Source organism: Phyllostomus discolor, chromosome 8 (assembly GCF_004126475.2).
Source record: "Phyllostomus discolor isolate MPI-MPIP mPhyDis1 chromosome 8, mPhyDis1.pri.v3, whole genome shotgun sequence".
Taxonomy (NCBI): domain Eukaryota; kingdom Metazoa; phylum Chordata; class Mammalia; order Chiroptera; family Phyllostomidae; genus Phyllostomus; species Phyllostomus discolor.
The window spans coordinates 92,716,376-92,733,230 of record NC_040910.2 but is presented as its reverse complement, the minus strand read 5'-3'; the positions used below and the strand labels follow the sequence as shown (position 1 = coordinate 92,733,230).

The 16,855-nt window shown below is 36.6% G+C and overlaps 1 protein-coding gene across 1 annotated transcript in view; it reads right to left on the bottom strand.

Moving 5' to 3' along the window:
* The window catches only part of MED13 (mediator complex subunit 13), a 102,673-nt gene that overhangs the window by 16,284 nt on the left and 69,534 nt on the right, over positions 1-16,855 (bottom strand). Inside the window, exons 16-23 of the mRNA XM_028519075.2 lie at positions 15,892-16,808; positions 12,212-12,373; positions 9,835-10,058; positions 8,291-8,480; positions 6,695-7,157; positions 5,023-5,242; positions 3,896-4,087; positions 3,497-3,720 (exon numbers count right to left, since the gene is read on the bottom strand). Coding sequence (XP_028374876.1) covers positions 3,497-3,720; positions 3,896-4,087; positions 5,023-5,242; positions 6,695-7,157; positions 8,291-8,480; positions 9,835-10,058; positions 12,212-12,373; positions 15,892-16,808 — 2,592 coding nt within the window. The remainder of the gene's footprint in view (positions 1-3,496; positions 3,721-3,895; positions 4,088-5,022; positions 5,243-6,694; positions 7,158-8,290; positions 8,481-9,834; positions 10,059-12,211; positions 12,374-15,891; positions 16,809-16,855) is intronic.

Here is a 16,855-nt window from a genome sequence, read left to right as displayed (position 1 = left end):
ACAGTTGGACCTCTTTCTTAACCAATCTACAACTTCTACTTTCAGTAAAATGGCAACACTGTTCTTGTATTGGAAAGGTGGTACTAGTCTTTCTCTACTCTCTTACCCTTCACAGATAAGCATACTTGTTCCAAAGATTATATTTTGCAGTGTATAACGAGTACTTCTTTGTCCAAATTCTTCATGGAAAAATAAGGATGTGCATTATACATGGGTAGTACTAATTCCATGTGTATGTATGTATGTTTTTAATTCTTTTATTTATGCTTATGCATTAAAAGTGTAACTCTAGACAGCAATAATGATATATACATGCAAAATAATACCCTGGAATACAGTAATCAGTTTTATATACAAATAAAAAATTGACTTAAAAAAATTAAAAGATTTTTCTCTCTGAAAGGTCGGGCCAAAAATGTGGGTATGCATTATACACAGGAGTGTATTATACATGGCAAAATATGGTAATTAGTATAGCTGTCCCATTTTAAAACATCAAAACTGTGTCAAGGAAATGTATAATGTATTGCTTTAAGGTTTATAAAATAATAAATCTTTATAACCAAAAATATAAAATTGATGTTTCTATATTCTGCTTTTCCCTTAAATATTTCTACACATAACCAATTTTGGAACTTAAAAGAACAGAACCTTTATATTAAAGTAAAGGGTAGAACCAAATCTTAAAAGTAAAAATTACTGCAAGTACTTGCTTTTCAAGATCTCTTAGGTGGTGTTCACTAGCTTTGAAACGTGTTACTAGAAATGTATATTAAGTGATAACAACATGAGGCCCACTGTTGTGACCAATTAAGTTACAGCCTTCATAAATAAAGGGCCATGATATCTAATTACTCATGAGAAGACTTCTAAAAAGAAAGTCGCCATTTTCAGAAGACACTCTGGCATAAAAATGGTAAAATTTTCAGTCTACAATTTCAGTAAAGGAAGTTAACTCAGTTAATTTAGGGACTATATCTTAGAAGATGAAAAAAGTAAATCTTCTAGGGTGCTTTACTAGATTTTTTTTTTTTAATTACAGAGGGCTTTCTAGTTTCATGTTTCAAAAATTTTTCAGGCTAAAATCTTTCCTTCAAGCCTTATGACAGGAAATTTAGGGACCTTCATTCTCTTTGTGCAACAGATTAATCAAAATTACTTAAAAGATATTTTATTGACTATGGCATTACAGTTGCCCCAATTTTTCCTCTTTTGCCCCTCTATGCTCAGCACCCCTCACTCCCTCAGGCAATCCCCACACCATTGTTCATGTCCCTGTGTCATGCTTGTAAGTTCTTTGGCTACTCCATTTCCTATATTGTACTTTACATCGCCGTGGCTTTTCTGTAACTACCTATTTGTACTTCTTAATCCCCTCACCTCTTCACCCATTCTCCCCTAGTACACTCCCATCTGGCAACCATCAAAACACTCTCCATATCCATGATTCTGTCTCTGTTCGTTTGCTTAGTTTGTTTTTTAGTTCCAGTTGTTGATACATATGTGTTGCCATTTTATTGTCCGTAGTCTTGATCCTCTTTTTATTAAGGAAGTCCCTTTAACATTTCATATAATGGCTTGGTGACGATGACCTCCGTTTTTTGCTGTCTGGGAAGCTCTTTATCTGTCCTTCAATTTTAAATGCCTTTGCTGGGGTAGGGCAATCTTGGCTGTAGGTCCCTGCTTTTCATGACTTTGAATATTTCTTGACAATCACTTTTAGCTTGCAAAATTTCTTTTGAGAATTCAGCTGACAGTCTTATGGGAACCCCCATGCAGGTAACTAACTGCCTTTCTCTTGCTTCTTTTAAGATTCTTTGACCTTTGGCATTTTTATTATGTGCCTTGGAGTGGGCCTCTTTGAAACCCTCTTGTTTGGGACTCTCTATGCCTTTTCGACTTGTATACTCTGCATCTGGTAAGATTGCTCACCTCCATTTCATTTAGCTCTTTTTCTGGAGTTTTGATATGTTCTTTCATTTGGGCCACATTTTGTCTCCTCATTTTGTAAGCCTCCCTGTGTTTGTTTCTATATATTAGGTAGAGCTGCTATGACTCCCTTTCTTGGTAGCGTGGCCTAATGTAGCAGGTGTCCTGTGGGATCCAGTGGCACAGCCTCCCCTATCACCCAGGCTGGATACTCAAGGTACACCCTTTGTGTGGGCTGAGCACAACCTTCTCTTGTAGCTGAGCCTTGATTGCTGTTGGTAGATCAATGGGAGGGATTTACCAAGCCAGTCAGCTGCAAGGATTGACTATGACCACTGACTACCACCCTCTCCCCTCCAATTAAAGATCAGCTATGCAGGGGCAGAGTGGTGTGGTCTATAGCTGCCCACTGGGTGCACAGGCTCTGGTGTTTCCTGGGTGGTGCTGCCCACACAGGGTCAGTCCCCACCTGTGCTCTGCCTAGGGCCACCCTGCATGAGTTATAAAGCGTTATGAGATGTCTACTTGTGCTGGGCTTGGGGCCACTTAGCAAGAGATACCGTGGTGGAGACTTTCTGAGGCAGCTGTTGCTTGTTTGATAGAATTTAGGAAGTTGTGAAGCATGAGCCTAGATCAGCCATTCATATGGAAAAGTCACACAGTTAACAATTTGAGTTGGCTCATAAGTTGGGTGGGACAAAGTCTCAGGGGATCTCCAGGGCAGGGCAAATAGTGTTAGCCAGGTTGATGGTGTCTCAGATATGGCACCTGCCTGCCAGCTTTATGGCTCTGTGGGGAAAGGCCTCATAAAAGGGACAATAGCCTCTATCTGCCCCTTTTCTAGGAGAAAGCTGTCCTCCAGTTCCCACCTTGATGCCAGACATTTCAGTTCCTCCCTGTATGCCACTGGTGCCTTTCAAACTGCTATGCTGGTGCTGAAGCTCAGAGGGAGTGAATCTGAGCCAATCCACATGTGGGCTCTTTATAGGAAATTGCTTGGGACACCAGAAGTTTTCTGCATCAACTCTATCACTGCTAGTTTTTGCAGCCAGAAGTTATGGGGACTTATCTTCCTGGCACTGGAACCCGTGGTTGGGAGGCCTGATGTGGGGTTGGGACTCCTCACTCCCAACATGTCCCTCCTGGATTTTTATCCACCACATGTGGATGTGGGACCAGCCCATTCTGCATCTCCACCCCTCCTGCCAATCTGGATAGACGTGGTTTCTTTACTTTTGTAGTTATCAGACTTCATTCAACTCAATTTCTGATGGTTCTGAGTGATGGTTCTATACTTTAGTTGTAATTTTGATGTGGTTGTGCGAGGAGCTGTATTTACCTATGCCACCATCTTGACCAAAAATCTCAATCAAAATAAGTTTTAATTCTCAATTATACAATATAAATATGTACTACAAAAAGTGAGAATACCCGCAATCCAAAAACTTAGTATTTTAATGTACAGGACTTTCAAAACAGTTTTCTATTCATTAAAAATAAAATGTGATTGTGGATGAATTTTTAAAACTGGGATGAGATAATGATACATTTAAAGAAATATAAGTACCTATTTGGAACATCGATGTTAATGATACAAGTTTCTAAAAGTTCTCCATATAGATCTGTGCAAGAAGCAAGAATCCATCTTTGATCATGTGATAAGCAGTATCCCACAAAAAGAACATTATATTTCTGTCCAGCTTCTCCAAATGTTTCTCCTAGCTCTGTCTGTTTATCTTTCACTGGAGCCAGAATAAAGGGAGGTGTATAAAGGCGGATACACTCTGGTCTCTGTAAAACAAAAAAGTAAGGTATAATGATATATACAATCATGTTGAAAATGTGATATATTATCTCTATCCAATTAAAAAATAATTGAAAATTGAGAGCTAAATGGAGAACTACATTCAGTTTTGGATAAAATGTAGAGTTTTTCAATAACTCAGATCATGGAACACATACTTACATCAGGACTTTTAAGAGCAGTTTCCATGGCTAAACCGGGACCAAACCCAGTCAATGTTTTCACATTGGTAGATGTTGGGAGGGGTCTCCGACACTGGGTAAATACCGAAAAAGCCAGGGATTTTAAATGCTGGGTATAGATTTGTCTGTCTTCGTGCTTCACAGGTTGCAACAGGTACTGACAAGGAACAATCTAAGAATTATAGGCAAATATCACAAATGTTAAACTTCTAACAAGATAATTAAAAAGGACTGTGGATTTAAAACTCTAAAAACTTTATAGAAAATTTAAACAAAACCAAATTAAAATGATCAGCTAAGAATTCTATAGGATTTTAATAGTAAATTTTGTCAACAGGCTATGTAAAAACCTTTAAAAATTTCTACAGAGCATTATATTTATATTGCTATTGACTACTCTTGCTATAGTCTATAAAGAAATAATTCGTCCCAGGTTCGATTCCCAGCCAGGGTACATTCTTGGGTTGCAGGACATAACCCCCAGCAACCGCACATTGATTTCTCTCCTTCTCTCTCTCTCCCTCCCCCTCTCTCTCTCTCCCTCTCTCCCTCTTTCCCTCTCCCTCTCTCTCTCTCCCTCTCTCTCTCTCCCTCTCTCTCCCTCCCTCTCTCTCTCTCTCTCTCTCTCCTTGCCTTCCCTCCCTAAAAATAAATAAATAAAAAATCTAAAAAAAAAAAAAAAAGGAAATAATTCAAGATCTCTGCAATAACTTAATATGGTTAAATTCTTTCTACTTTTATTTGCAACCTGTCTTATTTAGAACTCTAGTTTATGTAAGTCCATACTGTACTTTTGTATCTAAGTTTATGAATTTAAAAACTAGTTTATAAAGGTAACACAGGAGAAACATTAATGTACTTATTGCAATCTTTGTTTTCTATTATACTGTGGTTCCTTTGACTTTCCATTATTATGGTGGTATAATTGCAAAGCCTATCTTTTATAAGCTCTCTAAAATTTCTAGTATAATATCACTTAAAATAACATCAATATAGTGGAACCTAGCTTTTAGAAAATCAATTTAGACACAGACTAGTATCTCTGATATTTCTGTCTAAATCCAACTGTTTTGCATAAATTTTATCTGCAACATTTATCATTCTTACCTGTACAGAAACAATATTCTTCATATGAGGAGGAAGAGTCTGGACCATTTCCAAAAAGCATCGAAGTAGCCCCAGAGTCCATACATTAGAAGAATTAGTGCTCTCATCTTTATTTTCATATGTGAAAGGATCAATTATATAAACAACAACTGCAGGAGGGTAAGTAATTGCATGTGAGTCACCATCTGTGGGGATACCCACTTTATCCCGATCCATCGTGCTAAAATTCAAGGTAGAAATAAGATAGTTAAGAAAAAAGTTGTATTATACCTTTCTTGGGTAGGATCAAAGAAGGTTCTTAATACCTCACCCCCTCCCTTTCAGAGAGCCTTTCTAAAAATCAAGGGCATCTCTTTCTCTTCAAAGAGGAACATAAACACTTTATGTACAATTTTGTGGTGTACAAAGATTTTTGTGTTGAGGTCTTACATTAAAAAAAAGAAAAAGAATTCTTTAAAACCATAAAGTATGAGAATGTTAGAGAGCTTAGTGCTTTGGTGATAAAGATAGGTTAAATGAGCTGCCCAAATCACAAAGCTGGCTAGAAGCACAACTAGAGTACAAAGAAATCAAGTTTCCAAGCTTAGTCAATGTTCCACTACATTTTTAGCTATACACATTCATTTCATACTTAGTAACTTCAAAGGTCAATAAGATTCATTCTTTGATGGTGATATGACTTTTTTAAAAGTAAGATTTTATCTACTTATTTTAGAGAAAGCAGAAGGGAAGGAGGAAGAGAAACATCAATGATGTGCTAGAGATATTTTGATCAATTGCCTCTCACACGCCCCCAACTGGGGACCTGGCCTGCAACCCAGGCAAGTGCCCTGCCCTGACTGGGAATTGAACCAGTGACCTTTCAGTTCGCAGGCTGGCACTCAAATCCACTGAAGCACACATGCCAGGGCATGATGGTAATATGATTTTTTTTAATTTCAAATATAGTGAGATATTCAAGATGAATAGATTAATATGGGTAATTAATAGTTTATTTTTACTCACATGAGTGTAACTTTGAGCAAAACTGCATCTGGGTAGCTGAAAGATATAACCATGCTCAGGCTAACCTAACCTATAAATCAAAAGGGAAGCTCACTTAATACCTTCTTCATGAAGGAATGAAGAGAGCCGTCATCATCTTTGTTGACATAAATAACTCAAGCATTTGGAAGCATTATGTAAAGCACATAATGTGCTTTATATCTTATTGCTCTCATTTTATAGATAAGGAAACAGGCTCAGAAAGGTGAGATAACTTTCCCAAAGTCACAAAGCCAGTAAATATCAGAGCTGAGATTTAAATCTTGGTATGACTCTAAGCCTATGTATGAATAGGCTGGTTGAATAATGACTTTCTAAATCATGGGAGTGATTTGCATAGACAAATCTACTTGACAGTTATGTCACAGAGCAGATTCAAGTATCATAGGATAGTTGGACTGAATGGCTTTGAAGATCTTAATACCCAGCCTGAGATTCTAGGATTCTGTGATAAAGACTTAATGAAGAGTCTTCATTATAATTTGTATGTAAAATATTGAACATTACAAAAACAAAATTTCAAGCATAGGACCAAAAAGCTCTTTTTGTTCATTCACAATGACTTTCTTATTCAGACAAAAAGCATCATATACTTATATTTCTGCAGAATTAGTACATTTAAAAGTACCTTTCAGATACATCAGGATGTGGCTGAGTGGGAAGAGAAGATGACTCTCCAGAAACTCCAGCTGTTTGTAGAGCTGATGACTGCTGCCCTCCTAGCTGGCCATTCTGAGCTGCACTCGTTTGCGTAGACATGGATCCTGCAGCACTACTGTTCATACTGCCAAAGGGTGGAAATGAAGGTAATTTATTTGATGATACTCCACTACTCAAGTTGGAGGATGATGAAGATGAAGTTGAAGTTGTGGTCAAAGTTGAATTAGCTGTGGCAACTGAAGAAGACATGGTAACACCTGAAGTCACTGTCATAGTACTGCTCGCTGAAGACGGTAGGGTGGCAGATGGAGTATTAGCATTTCCAGGATTTGTCATCTGAGGTGGAGTGATCAAAGACTGACTTGTAGGGGCAAGAAAATTTGGCTGGGAAAGTAGAGAGCTGTCCAATGGCTGGGAAGCAAGATAAGGACCTAAAGATAATAAAAACAGGCAGGGTATTTAATTCTTTATTTTACTGAATGATTCTTCACTTACTCAACTATGTGAATAATAATTATCTAGTTGATGCTTTTTGGTAATTACCCTCCCTAAGTTGCTGGTTAAGAGTGTAGCACATACTAACTTTCTATTTTGCTAGAAACTGAAGAAACAAATTTTAAGTGAAACTGAAAGATAAACCAGCATTTTCATGCAATATAAATGGTTTCCAAGAAAGAGTAATAAAATTCTATTTCCTGGGCATAATTAAATGTAAATAACAATATCTAGCAAATTTTTATCAACCCATTCAAAGAGCTGCTAAATCACAAGTTAAATAAATATTGACTACCTTGGGAGCCGATTAAATACAGGGTCCAGCACAAAAAATGCGCCTTTTTAATTACAAAATCATAAGTATGTAATTCTGTAACATAACAATATCACACTCAAGCATTCCATATGACATTTTAAGTGAAATGTTCAAATTAAAACTATAAATTATTACACCCATATTACCCTGCCAACCACATTCAAGCAGGCATTACTTCTGCTGGACCTTATATAAAAAATATTATGAGTTTCAAATTAGAGGAATGTCTAATGAGTCAATATTTTGGTTCTGTATCTCTTTGGATTAAGCCTAAAGTCCACTGATATTTAATTCAAGAGAGTTAAAAACAACTCTTAAATAGCTGTAACTGTCTTAGTTCCAACAAAGAACTGTTTCTTCATGTTATAGAGGTAACTACTACAAGTTAGTTTATCTCTAAACCCTTAACAAGTCAAAAATCTTAATAAACTTAAATAATAGCACAAATTCATCAGATCCTACAGAAACAACAGAAAATTATTTATAATCCACAATTTCCTTCTGCCCAATGGGATCCCTATTGCAGAGATCAGCAAATTTTTTTTATAAAGGGTCAGAAAGTCATACTTTAGGCTTTGTGCATCACAGTTTCTGTCACAACTAGTCCGATTTGATCTTGTAGTACAAAAGCAGGCAAAGACAATATAAATGAGCATGGCTGTGTTCCATTAAAATTTTATTTGCAAAATCAGCTGGTGGACTGGACTATACTTTGCTAACTCTAGCCTTATGTAATAAATGCAAATCCAATACCTAGGTCATATCTGCAGACTTGTGCATAAAGCTTGAGTTTAGAAAACGCTTCATTGTTACCATCAGCTGCCTGGGAAAACCATTCTGCTACCAACTTTTCTGACAGTTTCTTTGATGCAGTAGATCCAACTCTCATGATCCCATCTGTTAACAGTCGAGAAACAGGTCTATGCTGACCTAATCGACAGGACTACAAATACAGACAAAGAAAGCAGAATTAGTGAAATTAGTAGTTGAGTGCACATTATAAAATAAAGCACTTAAGATGTTTAAAATAAGCTTTATCACACATAATTAACATTTGGAATAAAAATATTAAAGGTGAGATGGTATCACAGGCCTTTTCCCTTTTTACCTTAGAAAGCCATTAAACTTCTTTTAAAATTAAACTATCTCCAATGAAATAAAATACTTAGATAATAATAATGGCACTAGAACCCTGTGACTTGAATAATGAAAACTTGAAGAATACAAAAACAAATGAGCAAAAAATGTAGTCATTTAAAGCTGTTCATCTATCCCAAGTTATGTATATAAATATGTAAACCCTTAAAATCAAAATAAAAATTGATATATAAATATGCTATGTATTTGCCAATTCTCCCTCCAATTCAGTAGGGTACTGATGTTTGTTGTAAGAAACACACCAGCAAGTAAGTTTGCCATACTGGATTAAGAAAATTTAGACAGGATTTCTTTCCTGTAAGACTTTCAAAGGCTCTAAAAATCTAATATGAAGAGTGAATCTCTGTAAGGTAATGTAACAATATACAATGCTTCCTCAAACCTATGTAACTATGAAACTTTTTTCTGGGAAGATGTTGCAGGACTAGTGTTCCAAACAGCAGTCTTTGGGAAATGCTTATTTCTACAAACACACTACAGATAACCTTGTAATTAAGTAAACATCTATAAGTAGTTTAACCAGCACAAACTAATAATTCAGATTGTGAAAGAAATTAAATTTTAAAGACTGGATTTCCAAGCACTTATATAGGGAAAGGAAGGTATAATGATTAAGACTTTATGTCCCGCAGCACTTTAAATTTGTAATCACTGCACTCAGTGATGGATATAACATGAGAATTATAACTTAAAAGATTAGTCAAGAATTTCAGAACAGAAAAAAATCTTACACAGAGCTAGCACAGCTTTATTTTATGTATGAGAAAAGTGAAGCCTAGTGTTAGTACCTGAGGTTCTAGAAAAGCACTAGAATTTTTATCAATGTAATTTCCTTGGTTATTTAACAATGCTACCCTTTATTTTAGGGAAAAAAAAATATCTTACATGGGACATATATGATCTCAACCCCTTCCCCCCAATAAGGCAATTACCACCATGATCCATGGCATACACATCTAACAAAGGGTCTGGGTCACACACTGTAAAGAATGCAACTGGTTAGTATGAAAAGTAAAGATCTGACATCAAAGAACTTGACATCATTACTGTTCTGTCCAATCAACTGAATTGCCCAGTAATTTATATATAAACATAAAAATAAGGCAGTTTTAAAATGTCACCACGTTTTAAACACCTACCTCATATATTGCAGTAAGATCTCTAAAAAAGCTTTTGGCTCCATTTAACAAGGCTTCATTTTCTGGACATAGTACAACATACGCTATATCTCTTTGAGATCCATAGGGTTCCAGCATAAGTCTCTCCCAATAAGGGAGAGCAAATGGAGAAAGCACCAGAAAATCAAAATCATAACTCAACAAAAATGTGGGAATTGGCAGTGGTTCTGGAGATTCATCAGTTCCTAAATAATAAAGATATACTTTAAGAAAACATTTAAATGCAGGACATATCTTTTTATTTAAATGTCAAAAGTAACTGAAGTCATTATTAGTACTAAAAATATTTTATTAAAGACAAACATACTTAAGGCCAGTGACTAAGACTTTTCCAGTTAGGAATTTGCTAAATGTTCTTTAAAAATCATTTGACTTATACCTTCATTTAAATGCAAAAAACTAACTTGAATAAAAAAACTTAGAAGTTTAAAAGAACACATGGGAGGGGAGTTTTATTTTTAATAAATCTGGACTAGGGAAAGCCTTTCTAAACTTAAATTTTGGTACAAAAAGAACAATAAACAATGCCAAATGATTAACAACAAATTGGAAGAATGATTCACAATTTACATGAAAAGCGATTAATATCCTTACCATATAAAAGAGACCTATAAACCCATAAGAAAATGACCAAAAACCTAATAGAAAAATGGGTAAAGGATATGAACAAAGTTCACAGAAAGAAATATACCTCTTTAAAAGATGCTCAAACTCATGGCAAAGCAATTAAAAATAATAGCAAACAATTATAACATTTATTATATGCTAGGTACTATTCAATGATCTTTGTTTTTATTAACTCATTTAATCCTCACAAAAACCATATAAGGCAGATACTAATATCAATCTCATTTTAGAGATGAAAAAGCGGAATGGAAAAGTTAAGCAACTTCTCCTGTATCATACATACCAAGAGTGGCAGAAGTGGAACTAGAAACCAGGAAATCTTTCCTAGCAGTCTATACTATTCTGCCTATCAAACTACAATGAAACCACCATTTTCACCCACCTACTCAGCATCCTGCTGGTAAGGGTTTGAGGAAAGACGTATTTTACTAATATTAATATATTAATATTATAGAGGGTAATTTGGCAACATTAAAAATATTCATATGTACTTTAAGCCAGGAATGTTTGAATTAAATCAAAATAATTGTAATAATGATGGAGACGATCTATGTGTCTATAAACGGTAGGCTGGTAAAAATAATACCATGTGTAAAGAACAATGGAATACATGCAGCCATTAAAAAAAAAGGCCTCTCTATATGTACTGGTCGGTAAAAACTGTGTGTGTGTGTGTGTGTGTGTTGTGCGTGCATGTTGTGTGTGCCCCTATCATTATGGTTTAAAAAAAATGTAAAAATACTATAATGAACCTACATTTTTCACTCAATGTTGAGTTTTGTATGACATAAAACTTATTTAGCCATTAATAAAGGAGAAAAAGGAAAATATGAGCAAATCTATTCTTCTGTACATAATGCGTTCTAAAACCATGTACAAGCAGAAATTTCATTGTTAACTATTATTCCATATATATTTTAAAAACTCCAATTACATCCCATCTTTCAGAGCCAATCTTCAACAGTTAAACATTTTTTAATGTTTTCTTTTATTACAGTTGACCATAAATCTGCTGTGATGGCGTATTGAGAGTATTCATTTGCTATTCTTGTCACAACTAACAAATTTGTCTTTTTTTAAAATGAGAACTTAAGAACATTTTTTTAAAGATTTTACTTATTTACTTTTAGAGATAGGAGAAGGGAGGGAGAAAGAGAGGGAGAGAAACATCAATGTGCAAGAGAAACATCAATCGGTCGCTCCTTGCATGCTTCCAATGGGGCACCTGGCCCACAACCCAGGCACGTAACCTGACTGGGAATTGAACCAGCAACCTTTTGGTTCACAGGCTGCCGCTCAATCCACTGAGCATCGCCAGCCAGGGCTTGAGAACTTGCATTGCTAGTATTATCTGCTCCCTTTTTACTCCATTTTTCATTCAATTTTTCAAAATGATGATTTACAACAAAAGTGATGTTCAGTCTTTTTAAATTTTTGGCAGTACAATTCTTTCTACACAAAAAATCGTATTGGCCAGTCTAATATGTGAAAACAGATCTAATGTTAGCTCTCCTCTGAAGTGGAGTGGAGAACCCAGCAAACCGAATGCTAGCAATGTTGAAAGTAAGAAAGACTAGGATTGACCACACTACCTTCAGTCAAGTTTATGTCACACATATAATTAAAGAAAACAACTGTGTTTATTCAGGTTGGGCATGGGAACTGAGGACTGATACAAAATTAGTCAATATACATATTATAAATTACTTACCATAAGAGCCTCGGCCTGCCATTTTATGAAACTGTTGCCAAGTGAGAGGGCCTTGAACCCCCCAAGGCCTTACTGTTCTTTTCTTCTGAATAGCATCCTGAAGAACTGGCTGAAGAAACAGGAGCATTCGAAGTATATCCTGTGAGCACTGCATACTCACATCTACAACCATTAAAGGAACAATAAATAAGAATTGCTCTTGCTAACACAAAGAAGTAACATTTTAAGATAATAAGAAATACAGTTAGAGAAGATTAAGCATCTGCTTGACCTATTTTATATATAGAAAACCCTAAAAACGCCACCAAAAATTAGTTGAAATACGTAAAGCTGCAAGGAACAAAAATCAATACATGAAATGTGTTGCATTTCTATATCTAACAACAAAAAATCAGAATGAGAAATTAAGAAAACAATCCTACATACAATTGCAACAAAAACAAGAAAATACCTAACACAAAAAATGGAAATCTATTTTGTGTTCATGGATTAGAAGAATTAACATTGTTAAAATGTCCATACTACCCAAGACAATATATGATAAAAAGCAATGTCTACCAAAATACCAATGGCATTTTCCACAAAAATAGAAAAAAAAATCATAAAATTTGCATGGAACTACCGAAGACTCCAAATAACCAATGCAGTCCTGGGGGGCAGGGAGGCTGAGCACATCACACTCCTGATTTCAAACTATATTAAAAAGTTATAGACACCAAAACATTATGCTACTGACAGGAAAACAGACACACGGATCCATGGAATAGAGTCCAGAGCTCAGAAATAAACTGACACACTTGTATAACTAATTTATGACAAAGAAGGCAAGAACATATAATGCAGAAAAGTGCATTTCTTCAATAAATGGTACTGGGAAACTGCCACATACAAAAGAATGAAGGTAGTCTACCATCTTAAACCATACACAAAAAATTAGCTCAAAATGGATTAAAAACTTCAATGTAAAACCTGTAACCATCAAAATATACAGAAGAAAACATAGGCGGTAAGCTCCTTGACATCAATCTTAGTGATGATTTGTGAATTTGACTCCAACAGCAAGAGAAACAAAAGCAAAAATAAAAGGGGCTACAGCAAACTAAAAAGCTTCAGTACACCAAAAGCAACCTCATCAACAAAAAATTAACAGGCAGCATACCTAAACGGAAAAGATATTTGCAAATAATACATCTGGTAAGAGGGTAATACCCAAGATATATACAGAACTCATACATCTCAACAACAAAAATACAAACAACCTGATTAAAAAGTGGGCAGAGGCCCTGGCCAGATGGTTCAGTTGGTTTGAGCTTCGTCCTGTGCACCAAAAGGTTGCAGGTTCCATTCCTGATGAAGGCACATACCTAGGTTGTGGATCTGGTCCCCAGTTGGGGTTCATATGGGAGGCAACTGACCAATGTTTCTCTTTCACATTGATGCTTCCCTCCCCACTCCTAAATCAATAAAAATATACTCAGGTAAGAATTTTTTTTAAAAATATTTTATTTATTTTTAGAAAGAGAAGGAGGGAGGAGAGAGAGAGATAAACATCAATGTGCAAGAGAAACACTGATCGGCCGCCTTTCAAACACACCCTCGACTGGAGACCTGGCCTGCAACCCAGGCATGTGCCCTGACCGGGAATCGAACCTGCGACCTTTCAGCATGTGAGACAACACCTAAACCACTAAACCACACCAGTCAGGGCTCAAGGTATTCTTGATGCCTCATTTTTTTCTTACATGTATCAGCAAGCCCTATACGTTTCATTTTCTAAATATACCTAGAATCTACTATTTATATCTCTGTTGCTTCCAATCTAGTCTAAGCTACCACTGTCCTTCTCCTGGACTACTACAATTGCCTCCTAATTGATCTGCTTCTACTCTTACCTTCACCACCCACAACACAATAGCAAACAGAAAAAGGATCATGTAACTTCTCTGCTCAAAACTGTCCTATAGCTTCCCATCACTGTTAGAATAAACTATAAGGGCCCAACACATGACTTTGGTGCCTGGCCAACCCTTCAACTTCATCTCCTACCAGTCTCCCCACCACCCAATTCATTCCAGCAACACTGCCTCCTTACTGTTCCTTAAACATACTAAGCACACTACTCCCTCAGGGTCTTTGCACTGCCTGAAACACTCTTCCCTCAGTCTGTCACATAGCTTACATTCCCATTCTTTACGCAGGCCTTTGCTCAAATGCTATACCTCAGTAACATCTTCTTTATCCATACATCTAAAATGTCATGCTTGGTTTTTTTTGTTGTTGTTGTTTTTGAACAGAAGAAGCAGTGGCGGAGAGAGAGAGGAGAGAGAAAAGAGAGAAAGAAAAAACACTGATATTTTGCCTTCTCATATGCACCCAGTCAGGGGATCAAACCTGCAACCTGGGTATGTGCCCTGACTGGGAATTAAACCTGCGACTTTTCAGTCTACAGGACAATGTTCCCACCAACTAAGCCACACTAGCCAGTATACTCCTGTCTTTTTCCACTCTTTTACCTGTTTTTCCTTGAAAGCACTTGTCACTATCTGATATTATATAATTACCTATTTTATTTTGTCCTCTCACTAAGGTATAGGATCAGAAGAGCAGGAAATACGTGGCCTGTCCAGAAAAAGTCCAGCCATTGTTAATATAATGAGAACAGTTTGTGCAATATCAATGTAACCTGGCAGCCAAGGACAGCCGACTAGAATGTGCATGTGTAAACAATGACAACTTCGCTGTACTAGTCAACGGGGGCAATAGACATCATTGAGTGAACATGTGTATTGTGTGGCTATCGAATTCAAAATGAGTGAGTAAAGCAATGAATCTGCATCAAATTTTGCATTAAGCTTAAACATTCCTCTGCAGAAACTATTTAGATGATTCAGAAGGCTACAACTATGGGTAACTGGTGATTGGTAACTTCATCACAACAACATGCCCACTCCTGCATCATCATCACAACAACACACCCACTCCTGCATCCTGTCTCGTGCAGAGTTTTCTGGTGAAACATCAAATTACCCAAGTGACTCAGCCTCTCTACAGCCTAGATTTAGTGCCCTGCAACTTCTGGCTTTTCCCGAAACTAAAATCACCTTTGAAAGGGAAGAGATTTCAGACCATCAATGAGATTCAGGAAAATACAATAGGGCAGCTGATGGCAATTGAGAGAACTGTGTGAAGTCCTAAAGTTCCTACTTTGAAGGAGGCTGAAGTGTCACTGTCCTAGGTACAATATTTCTTCTTCAATAAATGTTTCTATTTTTCATAGTACGTGGCTACTTTCTTGACAGACTTCATATGTTTTCTTTGTTCAACACTACTTTATAAAAGAACAATGCCTAGCACATACTAGATGCTCAAATATTTAATGAGTAAAGGAATGTTGAATAATGCAGACATCTAGCAACTTTCTGCTAATTAACATGCAAAAAATACTTTTTATACTTCGACATAAGTACATAATAATAGATTTACAATCACTATACTTGTATTGGTGAAATTAAACTGGTAGGAAATTAAAATGTCATTCTTAAAGGAGTTTTAAGCCCAAATTTAAGTGTCTCTATTAGCTATGTGGGAAATTACCTTTAATACTTTTTCCTAAGAAAGAAAAGCAAAGCCATACAGCTAAAGGAAAACAAACAGAAAAATTATTCCATTAGCATACTTACCATTTCTTTTGGACCAGGGGTGTAAGCATGAACTTTTCACAAGCGCTTCATCAACTTTTCCTCCTGACATGTTATCCATGAACTGACGCCCATGCTCTAAAGCAAGGTAGCAGTCATTGCAACAGTCCCGCTCTTCCACACGTACCCAGTTGCTAACTACACCTATTTTGGGAAAAGGATCTTGGTCTGCTGCTCCAAAGGGTGAAAATAAATTAGTGCATTGATCTTGTAGCAATAATATTAACTCATCAGGCAATTTTTCAGATTCCTTTAGTCCTCCATTAACATGTTCAGCAGAAGTAGCCCTGAGAGCTTCAAAACGTTTTTCTGCTTCTTTGCCACATTCTGTGTTGCGTCCTATGATATCTAGTTCATCTTCAAGAAACAATCCTGAATTGTTTCCAAATTTTCTGTTCATGACAGCACTGAAGCCACAGGTACACCTATACTGTGCTTCCTGCGTTGGATCTGGAATGTAAACTCCAACATCGGCACCTTTGATATTCATGTTGCAGACACAGATACAACAACTATCAAAGTTACAGTCTTTAAACAAATTCATCACTGATTCTGAAAGAATGAGGTTTACATAGAGACTGTGTGCTTCAGGGATGGAAGGAACAGTTGCAGGTTCAACAGAATTAAGGGGTCTGCATGTGGATGGGGTGGAAGCTGGTGAATACAAGTCTGAATTTTCGTATTTGACTGAACCTTGGGCACTAGCAGGTCCACCAGCTCCACGAGGAGTCCTTGGAGTCCTTGGAGTCCTTGGAGTTGGAAACCTAGGAGTAGATGGAGAAGGAAGAATTCCTGCTCCACCATTGCTGGGAGGTGCGCTGCTAGGAGGCATCCCAAAAGACGTATGAGTCTGAGGTGTATAAGCAGGGCCATATTCTTGATCCATTGTACTTCCGTCACTAGTATCACCAGGGTAGAAGAAAATCAAACACATGCATAAAGGAAC